Raw genomic sequence first — 18692 nt, forward strand, 5'->3', positions numbered from 1 at the left:
ATCACAAAACTGTATTCTCCAGTTTAATTTATTTGGATTTAAATGGATAGCCTAAATCTAAAAGCATAATAGAATTCTAAGAATGGAATCGACATGGGTCACTCCTGTCCATGCTGGTTCCAATCGCAAAATGGCTGAGACTGCTACTGGAAGTTGAGGCAACCATTCTGACAGAGGATATGGGACTCAAGATCACTCCTGCACTAACTAGCGACTAGACCAGATGTTAAGGTCAAACCAGGGAGGGACGATGGATACTGCCTATGGCAGTCCCCAGGGGAGGGAGGAGGAAGGAGGATGGATGGCAGGGGATGAGAAGTTGTAGAAAGAGAGTGGAGCTGTTCTGTCAAGAGGTCAGGCATGTTTGGTTGAAACCAAGAACTGAATTTAAGCCACAGAAATGGTCTTGGTCCCCCTCTGAGAGTTATTCATATTGGGTATGGACATGCATTTAATATATTGCCTTTCTGTGGTACATATAGATACTTCCTGCAATTAAGAGATGCCATTTTAATTCTGTTAGTGGTGTTTGAGCAGACATTAAATTTAATTAATCATAAGCACTTTCATAATATGAAATAGGGCTTGAATTTTTTTCAGGCTTGACAAAAGCCACGCGGGAGTATAAGGCAGATGTTCTCAAAGCAGCAATGCGATATGCTTCCTCCTCCTCACAACTAGCTAGATTTTCAGGATATTGACAATAACCTTTCAAGAGATAGATCTATATGCAATGGAAACATAAATCTCTCTCATGCATATTCATTATGGATATCCTAAAAACTCAACTGGCTGGTTTGGGGGGTGGGAGGTTGCTCAGGACCAGTTTGGGAACATCTGGCATAAAGCTTTCCTCTTAATTCATCAAGAAATTCAAGACTTGGGAGCAATTTTTTTTTTATCCTGAAATTGTCCTGCCCCCATCTGTGCAAACATCTAGTCAAATTATCTGGACTGAGTTATGTCCTTGAGCAGCTGTGATTCTTTTTAGATCCTAATAAGATTTCATCTGGGTGTCATCACTGTAGCATTAGTGTGGCCAATGAGAATGATGGTGAGTAATAGGTGTGTGAAACAGGAAAACTCAGGCTTGGTTGCTTCTTTATACAGTTTTTTTTCCTTTATTTACTCCATGTTTTCCTTTCACTGAAAGAAGGGAAGGAAGGTCTAATGTGGTCATAAGAAACATGAATAATTTTGTTTTCTTACTACCAGTATTTTGAGTATACTGTGGGAATGTTATGATGACCTACATTTCTAATAATCAAGGTTGCTAGACATGGTTTATTGCAAAACATAAATAAAGTTGATGGTCTGTACATTTTATTATATTTTTAGTTTCACGAAGTGGAATCCTTCTTCCTCACACCAGCGCCACAACCACGCGTTGACTTACTTGGCACTGGGCCAGGAACCACATATAAATATTACATGCAGATCTGGAAAGGGGGCGCAGCCATAGGAGGGGGATGGGTAGATCAGGGGCAGATCAGAGGCATTCTTCAAATTTGCATGCAGTGTTACAGAATAAGAAAGAGACACACCTATTTTAGGCGCAAGAATTTACTCCAGATTTTAGTTGGTGTAAAGCTTCATTCCCAAAATGAATTGTAGATTCTGGCACCAAGTGCTATTCAAGTCTCATTGTGTTTAATATACCGACCATCAAAATGTATCTGGCTGGTTTACAATGCAAAAAAAAAATAAAATAAAGAAATATGAAAAAAAAATAATAATAATAATAATTATATATATATATGGGGAGGAGTGAACATTATAAAGACGATAAACAAGGACTTACGTGAATTTGAAAGTAATAAGAGGAAGGAAGGGTCAATAAATACATTATTAAAATGAAATTTAAAATAAAGGGAGGAGGGGGAGAGGGTATGACATCAGGGATAGGGTTGCTTCATAAAAGCGGTTGAGATGATTTTACTGGTTTTGGGAAAGGAAGTATTTAGAGATTATGATATGCATCTTGAAAAGAAATGTTTTTAGTTTGGTCTTGAATTTAACGAGAAGATTTTCATAATGGAGTTGAGGTGGCATGGCGTTCCAAAAGATTGGAGCAACTACAGAGAAGTTAATTTTCCTAGTGTAGTAGAATTCTTTAATGGAAGGAACAGCCAGTAAATTTTGATCTGCTGATCTTAGGGTCCGAGAAGGACAGAGAGGGATAATAAGTTTGTCGAGAAAAGATGGAAGACGTGAGAGTTTGATTTTGAAAACCAGCATTAAGGTTTTAATAGGTGATACGGTGCGTGATAGGTAGCAAATGAGCTTCTTTCAGAAGAGGAGTTACATGATCATATTTCTCTACTTTATGTACGAGTTTAATTGCTGTATTTTATATGAGCTGCAAAAAACGTAATTCTTTTTGTGGGAGTCCATTATATAGGTAATTACAGTAGTCTAGATGGGAGATAACCAGTGAGTGCACAAGGGTTATGACTGAATTAATTTCAAGGATTGAAGTTAGAGAGCGGATGAGCCTGAGTTTGTAAAAACAAGTTTTTACTACGGAACTTATTTGGTCGTGGAATGTTAAGTCTTTGTCTATGGTTACTCCGAGAAGTTTTATTTTTGGTTCAATTTTTACAGAGCAGGATTTAATGAAGATTTTTCCAGTTATTGTTTTGTTGTTCCTGACTGGGAAGAGTATACCGCAGGATTTATTAATGTTGAGGGAGAGTTTATTTATTTGGAGCCAATCACTGATTTTATCAAGTTTATTATTAATTTCTTGTATTTCGTTTGCTTTTGTAGAATCAACGGGGTGAAGTAGTTGAATGTTTACGTATGCTAAAATTGTAAAGCCAATGGACTGAGCTAGGGTGAGAAGAGGAGAAATGAAGATATTAAATAGTAGTGGGGAGAGAATAGAACCTTGGGGGATGCCGTAAGTTTGAAAAATAGGTGGTGAGGTTTTCTCTTTTGAGTGAACTTTAAAGTTTTGCTCATTAAAATAAGAAATAAACCATGAGAGCGCTGAACCTGTGATACCGCAGTTCCTAAGACGATCAATAAGAAGATAGTGATCGATAGTGTCGAAGGCAGCGGATAAGTCAAGAGAAACAAGAAGAACAGATTTTCGGTGATCAAGAAAGTAGTGTATAGTAGTGATAAGACCGAGTAAGGATAATTCAGTGGAATGATTGGAACGGAAACCTGTTTGGTGGGGGTGAAGCGCATTGGATTTATCAATAAATTCTATGAGCTGATTATGTACTATTTTTTCCGTAAGCTTTGAAATGAGAGGAAAGTTGGCAATAGGGCGAAAGTGTGTTAACTAAATTTTGGTTTTTCAGTTTTGGAAATACTAGAGCGGATTTCCAAGCTCTTGGGACAAGGTTGGAGGTTAGACTTTTAGTTACCATTTCCAATATATATGGGCCAAAAATGGAAAATAATTTTTGAGGATTATGGAAGGGATGCTTTCTGTTGGGTTATTAGGGGCACTTATAGATTGGAAGACTCTGAGAAGATCAGCTAAAGATGGAAGTTTAAAGTTAGAGAATGAGCTGAAGGATAAAAGATTAGTATGATCAGAGGATTTTGGAAATTGTGTAGGTGTAGATTGATCTAGGTTTGATCTGATATCATTGATTTTCTTGTCGAAATAGTTTGCAAGTTCTGATGCTGGTGGTGGTTTAAGTAGGGGAGGGGGTTTCTTATTAGAATAAGGGGATAGTGATCGGACTATACTGAAAAGCGCCGAGGAGTTATGAGCTGTGGTTATGTATTTTGAATAGTACTCTTTTTTTGTTTGTTGTATAGTGGTTTTATATTGAGTAGCCATTTTTTTGTATTGAAGGAGGGAGTTGTTAGACGACACTCAACTGAGCGCCAATTATAGAACAGCAGTTAGTGCTAATGTTTATCGGCACCAATTTTTTTCAGCGCCATATACAAATTTTAGTCCTAACTGCTTAGCACAGCTTTGTAAACCGTCTCCATTGTCTTCCAGGGATGCCCTCTTGAATGCCCTCTCGTTCTTGTGGGGCCGGAGAGCTGCTTCTGCCTCGCGGCGCTCTGGAGCTCTGGGTCTCGGCAATATTCAGGAGCTCCTAAGGTGCATGCAGGTGGTCTCGGCGTCATCGTATGGTGGCTTGCTGAGGACACAGGGAGGCGAACCCGCGGTGGACACTCTTGGGCCCGATACTACTCTCAGCCCTGATACCAGGGCGCCGCCCCCACAGCCTCAGATTACCAGCTCCCCGGAATCTGAGGTATTCTCTTCTCCAGAGGCAAGTAAGGATCTGGAGGAGAGCTTGGGGCTCGTGTCACAAGGGCCCCAATGGAGATATTTGGGGCAGATTCATCTCTGAAGGAGGGGGAAGCCCAGAAGACATGTCCCGAAGAAAATCTTCAGAACGGTGAGCACTATACAGTCACACAAGTTCCAATTGTACTGAATAAGCCTGCTGAAGTGACTCTAGATTCCTTATGGGACCTAATGGCTGACTTTGTTAAGACCATTATTCCTACTTTTCAACAAATTGAAAGAAAAATTAAGGAACATAACAAAGAATTAAATGATATAAGAAAAGATATAAATATTTCTAATTCATCTATACAGAAAATTGAAAAGGAAATGACAACATCAAAACATCTGTAAGAGACTTTAGTTAAAGATAACATTAATTTAAGGAGGAAAATTGAAATGTTTGAGAATAACTCACGTAGTAATAACTTAAGGTTAATTAATTTTCCTAGGCTTGATTTGGTAACACCTAGAGATATGCTTAAGAGATATCTAGTGCAAATCTTGGAGATATCTGAAGAATTGTTACCACCATTCTCACGGGTCAATTACCTGCTTGATAAAGGACAAAATCAACAACAAAAAGAAAAATCCTCAGATCAAGAATCCTTAAATATTTCAGAAATTTTAGAGACACCTGAGAAGGACTTAGCTTCATCCACTATGATTATTACTTTAGCCCTACCAAAACATTGTTTACTTTAAAAATAGACAAAAAAATTTTCTTGTTCATAAAATACAAATGTTTCCAGATTTAGCACGGGAGACGCAAAAGCGCCGCCATGAATTTCATTTTTTGAAACCTGAGGTTATATCTTTGGGGGTTAACTTTTTATCTGAGACATCCGTGTAAATGTATTGTGTGTTACCGTACTGTTAAGTATAATAATAATAACTTTATTTTTCTATTCCGCCATAGTCAGATTGACTTCTAGGCGGTTTACATAGAAAGAAGGATGGACAATCAGCGAATTACACAGTGTGAGAGGAAGAAGTTACATAATAATTAGGGAAGCATAGTGAAGGAATACATGAGAGAAAGAAGTTACATAATACATTGGGGGTGTAAGGGGAAAGAATATCTGAGAGAGGTCATCTTTGAACCATCCCAATTGACAACTTTTGTGGCAATGTCTTGTCTGGATGGAAGAAATCTTTGAGCCCTATAATTTGTTATTAGATGACCTCATTTCAGAGCTATACTTTCAGTTTCTTGTCAAACTCTTAGTATTTTCTTTTATGTTTCGCCGTTTTTGAGTCTTGGATCCTAAGTTGAGGACTTGAGCATAAATAGTTAAAATTTTGTTAACTTTATGAGTCATAATTACATTGTATTTAATGTGCCTTCTATTATTGCTTTCTGTACAAGTATAATACCTGAAATTTAAATTTAAAATCAATAAAGATTTAATGAATTAAAAAAAGACAAGCTTAAGTCTTCTGGCGCAAGCCTCCTATCATTTTCGTCGCCCTCCTCTGGACCGCCTCAAGTCTTCTTACGTCTTTCGCCAGATACGGTCTCCAAAACTGAACACAATACTCCAAGTGGGGCCTCACCAATGACCTGTACAGGGGCTTCTTCCTTCTACTGACTACGCCTCTCTTTATACTACCAGAAGGATGCTGGGCTGTATAAAGAGAGGCGTAGTCAGTAGAAGGTGTTGATGCCCCTGTACAGGTCATTGGTGAGGCCCCACTTGGAGTATTGTGTTCAGTTTTGGAGACCGTATCTGGCGAAAGACGTAAGAAGACTTGAGGCGGTCCAGAGGAGGACGACGAAAATGATAGGAGGCTTGCGCCAGAAGACGTATGAGGAGAGACTGGAAGCCCTGAATATGTATACCCTAGAGGAAAGGAGAGACAGGGGAGATATGATTCAGACGTTCAAATACTTGAAGGGTATTAACGTAGAACAAAATCTTTTCCAGAGAAAGGAAAATGGTAAAACCAGAGGACATAATTTGAGGTTGAGGGGTGGTAGATTCAGGGGCAATGTTAGGAAATTCTACTTTACGGAGAGGGTAGTGGATGCCTGGAATGCGCTCCTGAGAGAGGTGGTGGAGAGGACATAATTTGAGGTTGAGGGGTGGTAGATTCAGGGGCAATGTTAGGAAATTCTACTTTACGGAGAGGGTAGTGGATGCCTGGAATGCGCTCCCGAGAGAGGTGGTGGAGAGTAAAACTGTGACTGAGTTCAAAGAAGCGTGGGATGAACACAGAAGATTTAGAATCAGAAAATAATATTAAATATTGAACTAGGCCAGTTACTGGGCAGACTTGCACGGTCTGTGTCTGTGTATGGCCGTTTGGTGGAGGATGGGCAGGGGAGGGCTTCAATGGCTGGGAGGGTGTAGATGGGCTGGAGTAAGTCTTAACAGAGATTTTGGCAGTTGGAACCCAAGCACAGTAGCGGGTAAAGCTTTGGATTCTTGCCCAGAAATAGCTAAGAAGAAAAATTTTAAAAAAAATTTTTAAATTGATTTAGGTTGGGCAGACTGGATGGACCATTCGGGTCTTTATCTGCCGTCATCTACTATGTTACTATGTAAGTTACGGTTTTAACTTATATGCCATGTTGAAAAGTCAAGTTTTCAGCATAACTTTGAAAGTCTTTAACAGGCATTCCCGAATACACTGCAAACAAGTCAGGTATTTCTTAGAACTGCTACAGTGCATCAATGCATCTTGATATACTAAGATATGTAAAAATCATGTGTGCTGCTAATGAGATGTTTTTATTAGTACTGTAATAGACAAAAGGGTGTGTTGTTTTACTAAGTTATTACCTTAGGTGTGGGAAAGTATGCTGCACTGGTTATACAATGCTTACTGTTCATGGAAAGGATAACAGTGTTTATTCTCTAAGGTCAAATAATGATGAAAATCTTAGTCCAAGAAGAGACTAGAGCAGATAGAAAATCTCTCTTATACTGACTGAAAAGAACTTCTATTGACATTTCTACTAGAAGTTATACATGTAATATGGATTTAAATCTTATACTATGGGCTCCTTTTACGAAGGTGCACTAGGGGCTTAATGCACGGAATGGTGCGCGTTAAATTGCCGCGTGCCCTAGCCGCTACCGCCTTCTTTTGAGCAGGCGGTAGATTTTTGTCTAGTGCGCACTAATCCAGTGCGTGCGTTAAAACCACTAGCGCACCTTCGTAAACGGAGCCCTATATTTATACAATGCTTTGGAATATTTTCAATAGCTATTTATTAATTGCAAGGTAGGTTTAATATGTCCCTTGACTCCTGCTGCTCCATGCATGGAAACAGTTTTCAAGCTCCTCTCAAAGTATTTAGCAGCAAATGTACAACTTGATCTGGTTGCAGCTCCTTTGCATACCCAAACACAAGGAAAAGATGAACAAGGTGGCCTGAACTGTTTAGTTCTGATATCTGTCCCACCTCAGCTTTATAATGTAAAGTTAAATACTGAATAATAGCTCTTACAATTAAATCCCCTCATGGAACACTTCCTACAGAGCTAAATTTTCTATAGGTGCTGGATTTGGAATAATTTGAAGAACTGGCTATATCCATTACAAAGTAAAAATTATCAAATATATGCAAATATGCCACATAAGATATGATTCAAGCCTACAAAATCTGAGTGGAGTAGAATGGGTAGAAGTGGATCGATTTTTCACTCCATCATAAATTACAAAGACTTGTGGACACTCGATGACATTACAGGGAAATATTTTTAAAACCAATAGGAGGAAATATTTTTTCACTCAAGAGATTAGTTATGCTCTGGAACATGGGGAAGGCATGTTTAGCTTTGCTAAAATCTAAATACACCACATCTAGCGCACTCCCTCTATCCAATTCTCTGGTCACCCAGTCAAAGAAATTGATCAGATTTGTCTGACAAGACCTATCTCTAGTGAATCCATGTTGCCTCCGGTCCTGTAATCCACCAGATTCCAGAAACTTCACCATTTTCTGTTTTAAAAGCATTTCTATTAATTTGCTCACCACAGAAGTCAAGACTTACTGGCCTGTAATTCTCTACATCTTCCTTACTTCTACTTTTGTGTAGAGGGACCACAACCATATGGCAGATACTAAAACACCCCCTCCCAGGGGTCCAGCAGTTTCTCCTACCTCTCTCTGGGTCCTGTACATGTGCAATCTTCACTGACAATTAATGCAGGCCATTATCAGCAAGCTCCGAAGACTTCCTTTCTTCCAGCCCCGCCCACGCAGCAACAGGACATTGCTTTCCAAGAAGGGAAATGTTCGAGAGGTTGCTAGACTATCCAATGGCGACTTGTAGTAATCACTGGCAAAAAACACACACTTATAGGACCCAGTTGTGTGTGTGTGTGTATGGGGGGACGGGAGGGAGGCAGGCAGGCAAGAGAAATTGCCAGACCTGCAAAGAGTGGAAGACAATGGTGCTGGTCACAGGGGTAGAGGAACAGGCACAGGGACTGAACATCTCATAGGAGGGAGCCTAACGGTTGTTTTTTTTAATCCCCTCCTCCCCAGGCAAAAAGTTAAAAAGGATCTTGGTGCTGTATGGGTCCTCTCTCCCGATCTGCCTCCTTGACTTACTTCACTGGACACATGTGACTTAGCAGCATAAGTCTGCACAGCTCAGGTTCTTTCTATGTCCTTTTCTTGACGCCACATTATAGAAGGCTGCACCTGCACAGTGTAATTTTTTTTAACAGGTGGTGGAGCAGAGAAGGAGGCCTGGCTTACAGCCTGATTAGTGATTCAGCACATAAAAGGTAAATTCTGCGTCACTGGGGAATTCTCCGCAAATTCTGTGTTGCACAGTTGCATAGAATTCTGCCAGGAGTAACATATGGTTGCAGCCATCTAGTAAGGAGTTAGATCCTGGCGTCTCCTTTATCCTTCAAACATACAAGTACTGTGTACCAGGCGCTTTCGCTGTCCTCTACGACAGTCTTGGAGTACCCCCTTGCCACTTAGGTTTTCAGAATATCCACAAAGAATATGCATAAACTTGATTTGCATACACTGCCTCCATTATATGCACACTTCTTTCATGCATATTCATTGTGGATATCTTGAAAATATGACTGGGACTGGGACTGAGTTGAGAAACACTGCTCTAAGACATGCTCATGAGCTGGGTTGGTTTATTTTTTCCTCTACTCTTTTCAAAGAACAAAGCATTATTTCATATTGTACGTGCTTCACTATGGAGCTGTTTGATGGTTCTGAAGCATTCCTAAAGGTGTGTTTAGGAGGATAAACATTTCTGGTATCTTGGAGAAATGCTTGTTGCAACATGTCAGTCTCTTCCAACCTGTGCTATGCCTGCCCATCCATACTTTTTTTTTTCCCCTTAGACACTTTCTTTCTGATGAAGATGCAACCTAAGTATATTCTACAACCTGAAATGAGTATAAACACACTTCTTGGGTTTAAGAGCAATTATCCAAAGGAAATGATATACCTTTACTGGCTTCAAAGTGTTATCTTCCATAGTACCTGCTTAAGGCAGATTTAGCAAAACCCAATCCATTCCAGATTTTTTTTTTTTAAGTATTTTTTTTTGCATCAAACATGTCCTTTTACTACACAAAATAGCTAAATCTTTCCAGCTGAGTAAATATCATGTTTTTTCTTTAATTTCCCAGTAATGAAAATATCTCTTTTAAGTTTATGATCTTCTGGCTGGGCATGCAATTAATTTGATGTATTTGCAGTTTCTAACATCACACATTTTGTATGATTTCAACTATATAGCTTTTTTTCCATGTGTGAAAATGCTGAAGAGCTATTCAGCCCATTTTCAATTCACACAGTACATTTTAAGCATTTTTTTTTTGGCATATACAAACATATCACAGATTTTATTTAGATGAATGAAATCACCTTGATCACATAAAGGCACATGTTTAAAATAGATCATTTGCAACTCATCAATAAGGTGCTTTTGATTGCAGAAGGTTACAATCGCCAAGAAAATGAGTCTGGATTCAGTCAGTTATTTAATGCAATGAGCAAGCTCCAGTTTAAAGACACTGTTACTTGGAAGATACCATCAGCAGGCTTTGTGCCCATATAATTTGTTTTTCATCAATTTGTGTAAGCTTTTTCCTTAAAGTGAGGATTATTTTATAATTAGTACTATTTTATACCATTTTGAGCTATACTCTATTAGCCGTTTTACACATTCTTGTTTTTAGAACTTTGACAAAGAATTTAGATGGATGGATCATATCACCGAGTTGGCCACCAACTCATGGCAACATGCAGAGTGAAGCATCTACCCTGTGATGTTTCATGGCAAAGTACAGGAATGGTTTGCCATTGCCTTCTCCCGTGCAGTGTGTGGCTCCACTAGGTCGCTGCTGCCCAACATAGGGCCCCCTCAGCCTACAGCACCTGGTATTCCCTGGTGGTCTCCTATCCAGGTCCGACCCTGCTTAGCTTCCGATTGTAAGAGCGGGCCTACTCAGGGCGGCCAGGCTGTAGGAAACAAAGAATTTATGTTGGTAATATGTCTGATGCAAGCATATTTTCAATGTAAGGTTTTTCTTACCATTATTAATGAGCTGTCTGATTTCTTTTTATTGATAAGTTGTTTTATACCGTTCCTTTGGCTATAATAGCCTTTTTCATCTCATCGTTTAACCATACTGGTGTCATTTAACAGAAGGAAATAAAAATGTGAAGCTCCACTGCGTACTAGTGGATCAATTAGGTTCTGAAAGAGTCTTGCCTAGATGAACCAGCATCAGTCAGCCAGCCTGGTGGAGCCTGCTGATACCTGCTGGCAAGGAAACCTCAGTCCACTCCATGGCTGCCACTTCCTCTCAGAAGCCATCTTCATCCTATGGCATTTGATTTTAAGCCTAGTCTTGGGTTAGTCACTTTGCCACTAATTTATCTGCTTTCCTATGATGCATTTTTTTAACCTTTAGATTCAAATTCTCCTGTGACATCATCTTCACTCTAGGCCCCGTCTTCCAGTCAAGTATTCCATTTTGGTGACTTTTTATTAAACACCAGTTTTCCAACTCAGTCCTGCCAGCCAGCAATGCCAGGAAGACTCTATTTAAAGGGAAGATGGTTGCTATAAGAAAAAAACTGTTCTTGTCACCCTAGGCTTGCTACATCTGGTGAGTATTCTGCCTGTGGAGCTTAGCTTGAACTCTATCTCTAATTCACTTCTTACCAGCAAAATTATAGGAAAAATGGTACTGTCAAACTCAAAGAGTGGAAGGAAGAAGTATGTAGAGGCTGATAAGCATAAAGCAGTTATGTTTAACAACTATTTCTGTTTGTTGTTCACCGATTTAGGGTCAGAAGTAGAAATATAAAATTAAGGACAAGATGGCGGCGGCGTGAGAGCTGTTAGAGCTGGAGTCCTGTCTTACCTCAGGATTTGCAGCTTTTCTGGCTTGATTTGGATCATGCCTCATACCAAGCGTAAAGGCGTTATTCGGGGGGAACTCTCCACACCCGGACAAGCGCTGATGGACCAGTTTCTAACGAGGTCGCCGGTCACTGAACGAGGGGGAGTTTCACCCACTGTTGCACCTTGGAAGGAGTCACTGGCGCCTTGGACCTTGAAACATCGCTATTCCCCCCCAACAGCTCAATTAACGCAGAATCCAGCACAGGTCAGCACATGACCTGGGAACGCCGAGAGCTTGAGCAGCGCGGCATCCCCAGATGGAGGGGGCCAAGACGCTGACCGGGTCGCTGAGTCAAAATCTTCAGTAGAATCGTGCAAATCGATTTCTCAGTGGCGGTTTTAGAGAATATATTGAGGACTCTCCAGAGACTCGAAGTGGCTAACACCAAATAAGCAGAAGATATTTCAAAAGTCGTGAGTAAACTAGAAGAGTTATCTACTTCTGTTCAAAATCTTCAAACTGATACAACTAAAAAATTTTGAAAAAGTAGATAAAGATATTTCATCATTGCAGAAATATAAAATTAAACATGAATGGGAATGAAAGTGAGGTAGACTTCAAAATATTTATCAGAAAATTATGTCAGTGAAGAGTTAGCTACAATGTGGAAGAATGGGATACATGTGTGGGTAATGAAATAATTTATGGAAATTCTAGGAGCTCTGCTGAAGTAGCCACCTAATGGCTAAAGCAGTGTATCGCAAACTGTATGCCACGGCACACCAGTGTGCCTCCTGAGATTTCTAGTGTGCTGCGACACACTGGTAAGGAGGAGAGTCGTCCATGCCAGCTGCCTGCCTACAGGACGTGCTTCTTGCGGTGAGAGGCATGTCCTGTAGGAAATCAGCCAGCATGGATGACTCTCCTCCTTATCGACATCTCTCCTCTTCTTCCTGCACCTCCTGCATTCCCTGTAATGGTGGAGTCGCAGCAAGACGGGCCTCCACACATGCACAAACATTGATGCGATGGCGTCATGAATGTGCATGACATCATCGTGTCAACTTCCAGGTGCCTTCCAGCCGGGGCACTGCATTTAGTTTGCCGCCAGCCGGAAAAGTTTGCGGGACACTGGGCTAGAGCCTTAAGGCTGAGAACCTAAGAAAACCAAGGTGGCTCCTGTGATCTTGGACAAGTCATTTAAGCCTCTATTGCCCCAGTACAAACAGAATTAGCCCTCTTGGGGACTGAAAAATATCTGCTGTACCTAAATGCTTCTCACCTTGAGTTACAACTGAAAATGTGTAAGTTAAATTCAAAATTCCTTCCTTTCTCCAAAATTAGAAGTAATGCAAAAAGAAGATAAAGGGTTATGGACTTGGTATGCTGTCTTTCAGAAGCAGGCTGGAGCAACTAGCAATGCCTGCCACAAGGGGTGGGGGCCTCCCTGATTGAGAGGGAAGGAAGAACAGAGGGGAAGGATGAAGGGAGTAGAGGAGCCAATTGGGGGAGGAAGGGAGTGCGGCAAGGTGAGCGGCGAGACCCCTTTAAAGTGGCCTTCACCATTATTTCAGTGGCATGCTCAGAGAACAAACACGTGTACTCCCACCCACTGCCCTAAAAGTTAGTACACTGCTAGCGTAACCGCCAGGGTAGCATCCAGGCTCATTGCAGCAGGCAGAATTGGTGACCCAGGGGACCACAAGATGAGTGTGGTGGTGATAATCACTGTATTGCTTATCGTTATGTAACCATGCTGTGGTCTCACAATAAACTTCTCTTAGTGGAAATTTACCATGGACTTAAGACTGCAATTTGTCGGGAGGGGGAAGGGCAAGAGCAGGGAGAACTGGCTGAGGCCTCCCCAATTGTGTGTCATACAACAGAAGCAATTTACATATTTATGCAGGTACCGTATTTTCTCTGTCCTTGCTGGGCTCACAATCTGTTTTTGTATCTGGGAAAATGGAAGGTTAAATGATTCCCCAGGGTCACAAGAAGCTGTAGTGGGAATTGAAACCAGTCCCCTAGGTTCTCAACCTACCGCATTAACCATTAGACTACTTCTCCAAGCCAAAAAGATAGGCAAATATGGTTCCTCTCCAACAAGAGCAGAAGTAAAGAGGAGTCTGACTGACTGGGTTACAAACTGGTTGCCGCATTATTTAATGGAATTAATTACATTACTTGTGGGTAGGCCAGGTAATGTTTTATGGAAGCAATTTTATCTTCAATTTCTATCGCCGAAGGCAAATCATGTACTTTTATTCATTGATTGTATAATTTTTAATGTATGTGGACTGCCTAGAACTATGTGGTAGGGCGATATATAAAAATAAAATTATTATTATCATTTACTCAATGGAATGCATCTTTTTTCTACCAGGCTCCCTTAATTTGGAATGATCTTCCTATTTTAATTAGAAGAATGTTATACAGTTTTTAGAAAACTTTAAAAATATTTTCTGTTTAAGAAATTTTAAGCATGAATCCAATTTGTTTTTTGCAGTCTATAAGCTGCATGAATAGTTGTCATTATACTATGTTTAACTGGGTCTTTTTCCAGTAGTCATTACTTATTGTTATCCACCATAAACTCGTAAGGGCTTTGGTGGAATACAAATTGAAATGTAATGTAATGTTAAATGGGAAGCCACAATGGCTATTGCTGAATGGCTACAGGTTAAATAAAGAGATATTACTAATGGTGTGCCACAAGGATTGATCCTCAGTCCAGTTCACTTCAACATTTTGTAAACAATATTAAAGAATGGCAGTAGTTAAAGGTTGCCTCCTCAAGAGAGATATCCTTAGAAGGTGTGGAAAAATATGAAGAGGCATCTAGCAAACCTCGAAGAATGGTAATGCATTTATGCTGTAAAATCCACGCAAGTGATCCAGTATAAACAGTGAATTATTTCTCTGTATGAAAAAAATGGTGTTTGATGTGAAAATGATAGTATCTGATCACATTTAGGAAGCTCAAAAGGTAAAACGGGCAACAGAAAAAGCCAGATTGATGCTTAGATGCATACAAAGAGGAATTGCACAGTGCTTCTCAGTGTCTGAGACCTCATTCGGAGTACTACTTGAAATTCTGAAGGGTGCATTTTCTAAAGCAGGGGTGCCTATCCTTAGCCCTCGCCAGGTTAAGTTGTCAGGATTTCCATTATCATTATGCATGGAATCTATTTGCAGACAATGGAAGCAGTGCATGCATATAGATAGCATGCACATTCATTGGGGAAATACCGAAAACTCAATTGGATTGCAGCCTTCAAGGACCAAGGTTGGACACCCCTGTTCTAAAGGATAAACTGAATAGTCTGTCCAGAGAGTAGCTACTAAAATAGTATGTAGTCATAATCATAAACCAAAACAATTTGTATCGATTCATAAATTCAATATATCATAAATACGCTCCAATTTCCATGCAGCAAAATACATTTACTCTCATTAATCACCATATAGTACAATATCGGGGTATCTTGCGGATCTTCAGACCACCACTCGTGTAATCTAACATCGAGTGGTCCAATTCCTCATTGATCCTGATATAGACCCGAGGAACATTTCTTTTGTTCTTATTAACTTTTTTTTATATCTTATTGCCTTTTTTTAAATTTTTTTTTATAGTTTTTCTAATTAGAAATATAAACATTCAGGGTGCTTTACTTGATCTCATTTTTGTTATGTAAACGCTCTCATGAAATACATGCGAAGGTATTACTTAGCTTAATAGTCAGTCATCCCCTCACTGACATGTTTCCTTTCACTTCCTCAGGGTCGGGGAAGCACCAAATTAGAAATTGATTTTAGTTTAATTTTTTTTATTTAAAATCTTATAGTATTTCTTAGATTTTTTTTCTGGTTGCTTGAGAGTTTTGGTTAATTGAGTCCCGGTTAACAGAGAGTCTACTGTACATGAGACAGATTTGCATATGAGGGCATTCCTACAAAGTACAGCAAATGTTCGGTGCCAAAACGCTGGGTGCTATCCACAAATTATATTATGGGATCTGGGTACCCAGATTCCATTATAAAAAAATAGCCTAAGTCAGCAATTACACACCAACATTTAGGCGTGCCCACTTACATCTCATCTATGTGCACACAAATGACACCATTCTTTAATACACATGTAATTGTGGGACAAAGTGTGCACTAAGATTACAGCAGTAACATGTAAAATTTCTCATATTCACATGAAAAGTGCTAGTATTCTATAATCTAAGCACATTAATTCATGTCTAGCTTTAGGTACTCACATTATAGAATGATGGGGATACTGGGTTTTAATATCTCTTCAAAAGGGAGATCCTCTGACAGTAGCACAAAGGGTACAGCTTTTCTTCCAGGTACATTTATGGAATCAGATCTCAGTAGCTTATTACTCAAATCTATTGCTGAAAACAAGGCACTCAGGTGGGCCAGTAACACCTTTCTTCTAAAGGTGTTACTGGCCCACCTGATGCTAATATATACATCTATGCTAATATATACACCTAATGCTAATATATACATCTATGCTAATATTCAGAGCAACGCATCATACTTACCCAGATCAATCAGTATTGCATGTTGCTGGGAAGTTAATTGCTTTAAGAGGTCTTTATAGGGTGTATCCATAGGCTGCTGTTTGCTTGGAAACTGGTGTTTCTGCTGATACTGCTCGGCTAAAAACTTCCAGATTTCTCCACGGTGATGGCGTGGCACTCCTTTTAATAAAGCAGAAATGAGGAAAATATGTAATCTTTACCCAGTCATGTGTGACAGGAGAAACTAGAAAGGGCTTTTGCATTAACTCATCAAGCAACTTTGTTTTTACCAGTGGCAAAAATATTTTGACTCTTATTCAATAAACTTTCTTTTGTAAGAAGACATTGGGACTTTGGTTTATAGACCAAAAGATAAAAAATAGTAGTATATGAGCGTCTAACTCCAGAAAGAACCCTTTTCAGGATCACTGACTACACAGAGAACTGATCTGGCTGCTAGAGCTCTACATTGATTATGAATGTGATAAGCACTGTCAAGTTGGCGTCACCTTCCAGTGACTGGATGAATGAACTCTCTAAGTGGACATGCCTTCAACTGTTTCCCACAAGTGCTGCAGCAGGACCTAAGTTACATGAACACAAGCTATTCCTGTGTCCGGTACAAATTATGGTGCCGATTAACATGGCCCACAGAAAATGGATGACTGTAGCCTATTTGGATCTTCTCATATATACATCCTGTCCATGCAAGACAACTGGGGTGAGGTTGGAATTTAACTCCAAGTGATTATGAACTGAGGTTTACCAGAAGGTATCTTGTTTCACAGCAGAAATAACCATCAAGAAATGATCTGAAAATTCCCGTACTGCACTCTATCAGAAGGGCCAGTACATCTAGCTGCAGAACCTTGGCAGTTAGAAATACTATGCCCCGTTGTAAAAATGAGAATGCTTTCAAAATTTCCCCTTTAAGTCATTATCATTAAGATTGAATGTATGAATTATATGCATTAGGAGCTCATAGCACAGGTATCTGGAATTATATTAGCCAACAGGGATGTTTAGGAATTGTTTTGTTTGTAAAGTTCTTGTCCATTCTCTTATACTGAAGCTTTTGGTAAAATGTCCGATTGTAGTATGTTTTTGAAAGTTGAGTCTAGTCATCCCTACCATCTATATACTTTCCAAGATCCACAAATTCTTAAAGAATTGACCTAGTAAAGGATTGGGACTTGTATACTGCCTTTAGACTAATCATCGCTGCAATAGGCTCTCGTTTGGAGCCATTATTTATTTTTGTGGCCAAATTTTTGAGATCACTTGTCCCTACCATTTCTTCCTATGTTAGGGATTCATCTGATATCAATACTTTGAAGGACCTGCATGTTGAAGGAGAGATCACACTGGTCATACTGGACGTTAAATTGCTCTACACAAGTGGTCTCAAACTCAAACCCTTTGCAGGGCCACATTTTGGATTTGTAGGTACTTGGAGGGCCTCAGAAAAAAAATAGTTAATGTTTTAAAGAAATGACAATTTTGCATGAGGCAAAACTCTTTGTAGTTTATAAATCTTAACTTTTTGGCTAAGTCTTAATAATAATATTGCAATTTATAGCTAAAGAGACAAATGATCAAGAAACTGTTTTATTTTACTTTTGTGATTATGATAAACATACCGAGGGCCTCAAAATAGTACCTGGTGGGCCGCATATGGCCCCTGGGCCATGGGTTTGAGACCACTGCTCTACACTAATATTCCTCAGGATGAAGCCATCAGTGTGATTAGGGAAGCACTGATGGAGACATACCTGCAACCCATAGAATTTGTGGTGGAATATGTATCCATTGCATTAGGTATTTCTTCTGCTTTGAAGGGGCTTTTTACAAACAAATAAAAGATACTGCTATGGGGGCCACCATGGAACCCTCTGTGGCCAACCTCTATGTGGCAGCATTTGAAAAATGATTTTTGAAGACATCACTATGGAGAGATAATATTGTCCTGTGGAGAAAGTATGTAGAAGATACTTCTGATTTGGAAAAGAAGCACAGCAGCACTTGGAATTTTATGGATGTCTGAACAGATTTCATCAGAATTTAAGATTTCAGATGTCTTTCAAGCAAAATTCGGATCCCGTACCTAGATGTACATATTTTGAAAAATGGAAGCTTCACAGTGATTTGTATATAAAGCCAAAAGATGTTAAGAAGTATTTGGCTTTCAAGAGCTGTCATAATATGTCACTGAAAATGAATTTACCTTACAGTCTTTTCTTAAGAAGCAGCAGACACTGCTCTAATGAAACCTTTTTCATTAAGCAATCTAAAGAGATGAACAAACGCTTTAAGTCTAAAGGTTACCCCAAGAAAATGATTTTGGAAGGTTTCAAAAGAGCTTCTAATGCCAACAAAGAGGACTTGTTGCTGCCTCAACCAAAGAAAACAAATGACAAAGTGGCACATGTTACAGTTCACACATTTATCAGGAGACATTATAAAGTCTTATTAGAGAATGACACGGGGACAAATTTGACCCCGTCCTCATGAGTTTTGTCGCTGTTCCTGTCCCA

The 18692-nt window shown here is 39.6% G+C and overlaps 1 protein-coding gene across 4 annotated transcripts in view; it reads right to left on the reverse strand.

Moving 5' to 3' along the window:
* Positions 1–18692, reverse strand: part of TBC1D1 (TBC1 domain family member 1) — a 322295-nt gene that overhangs the window by 84398 nt on the left and 219205 nt on the right. For all 4 annotated transcript variants that reach the window (XM_033947569.1, XM_033947560.1, XM_033947546.1 and 1 more), the window contains one exon: positions 16180–16338. In XM_033947569.1, the coding sequence (XP_033803460.1) occupies positions 16180–16338 (159 nt within the window). The remainder of the gene's footprint in view (positions 1–16179; positions 16339–18692) is intronic.

The sequence above is a fragment of the Geotrypetes seraphini genome, chromosome 1, assembly GCF_902459505.1.
Source record: "Geotrypetes seraphini chromosome 1, aGeoSer1.1, whole genome shotgun sequence".
Lineage (NCBI taxonomy): Eukaryota > Metazoa > Chordata > Amphibia > Gymnophiona > Dermophiidae > Geotrypetes > Geotrypetes seraphini.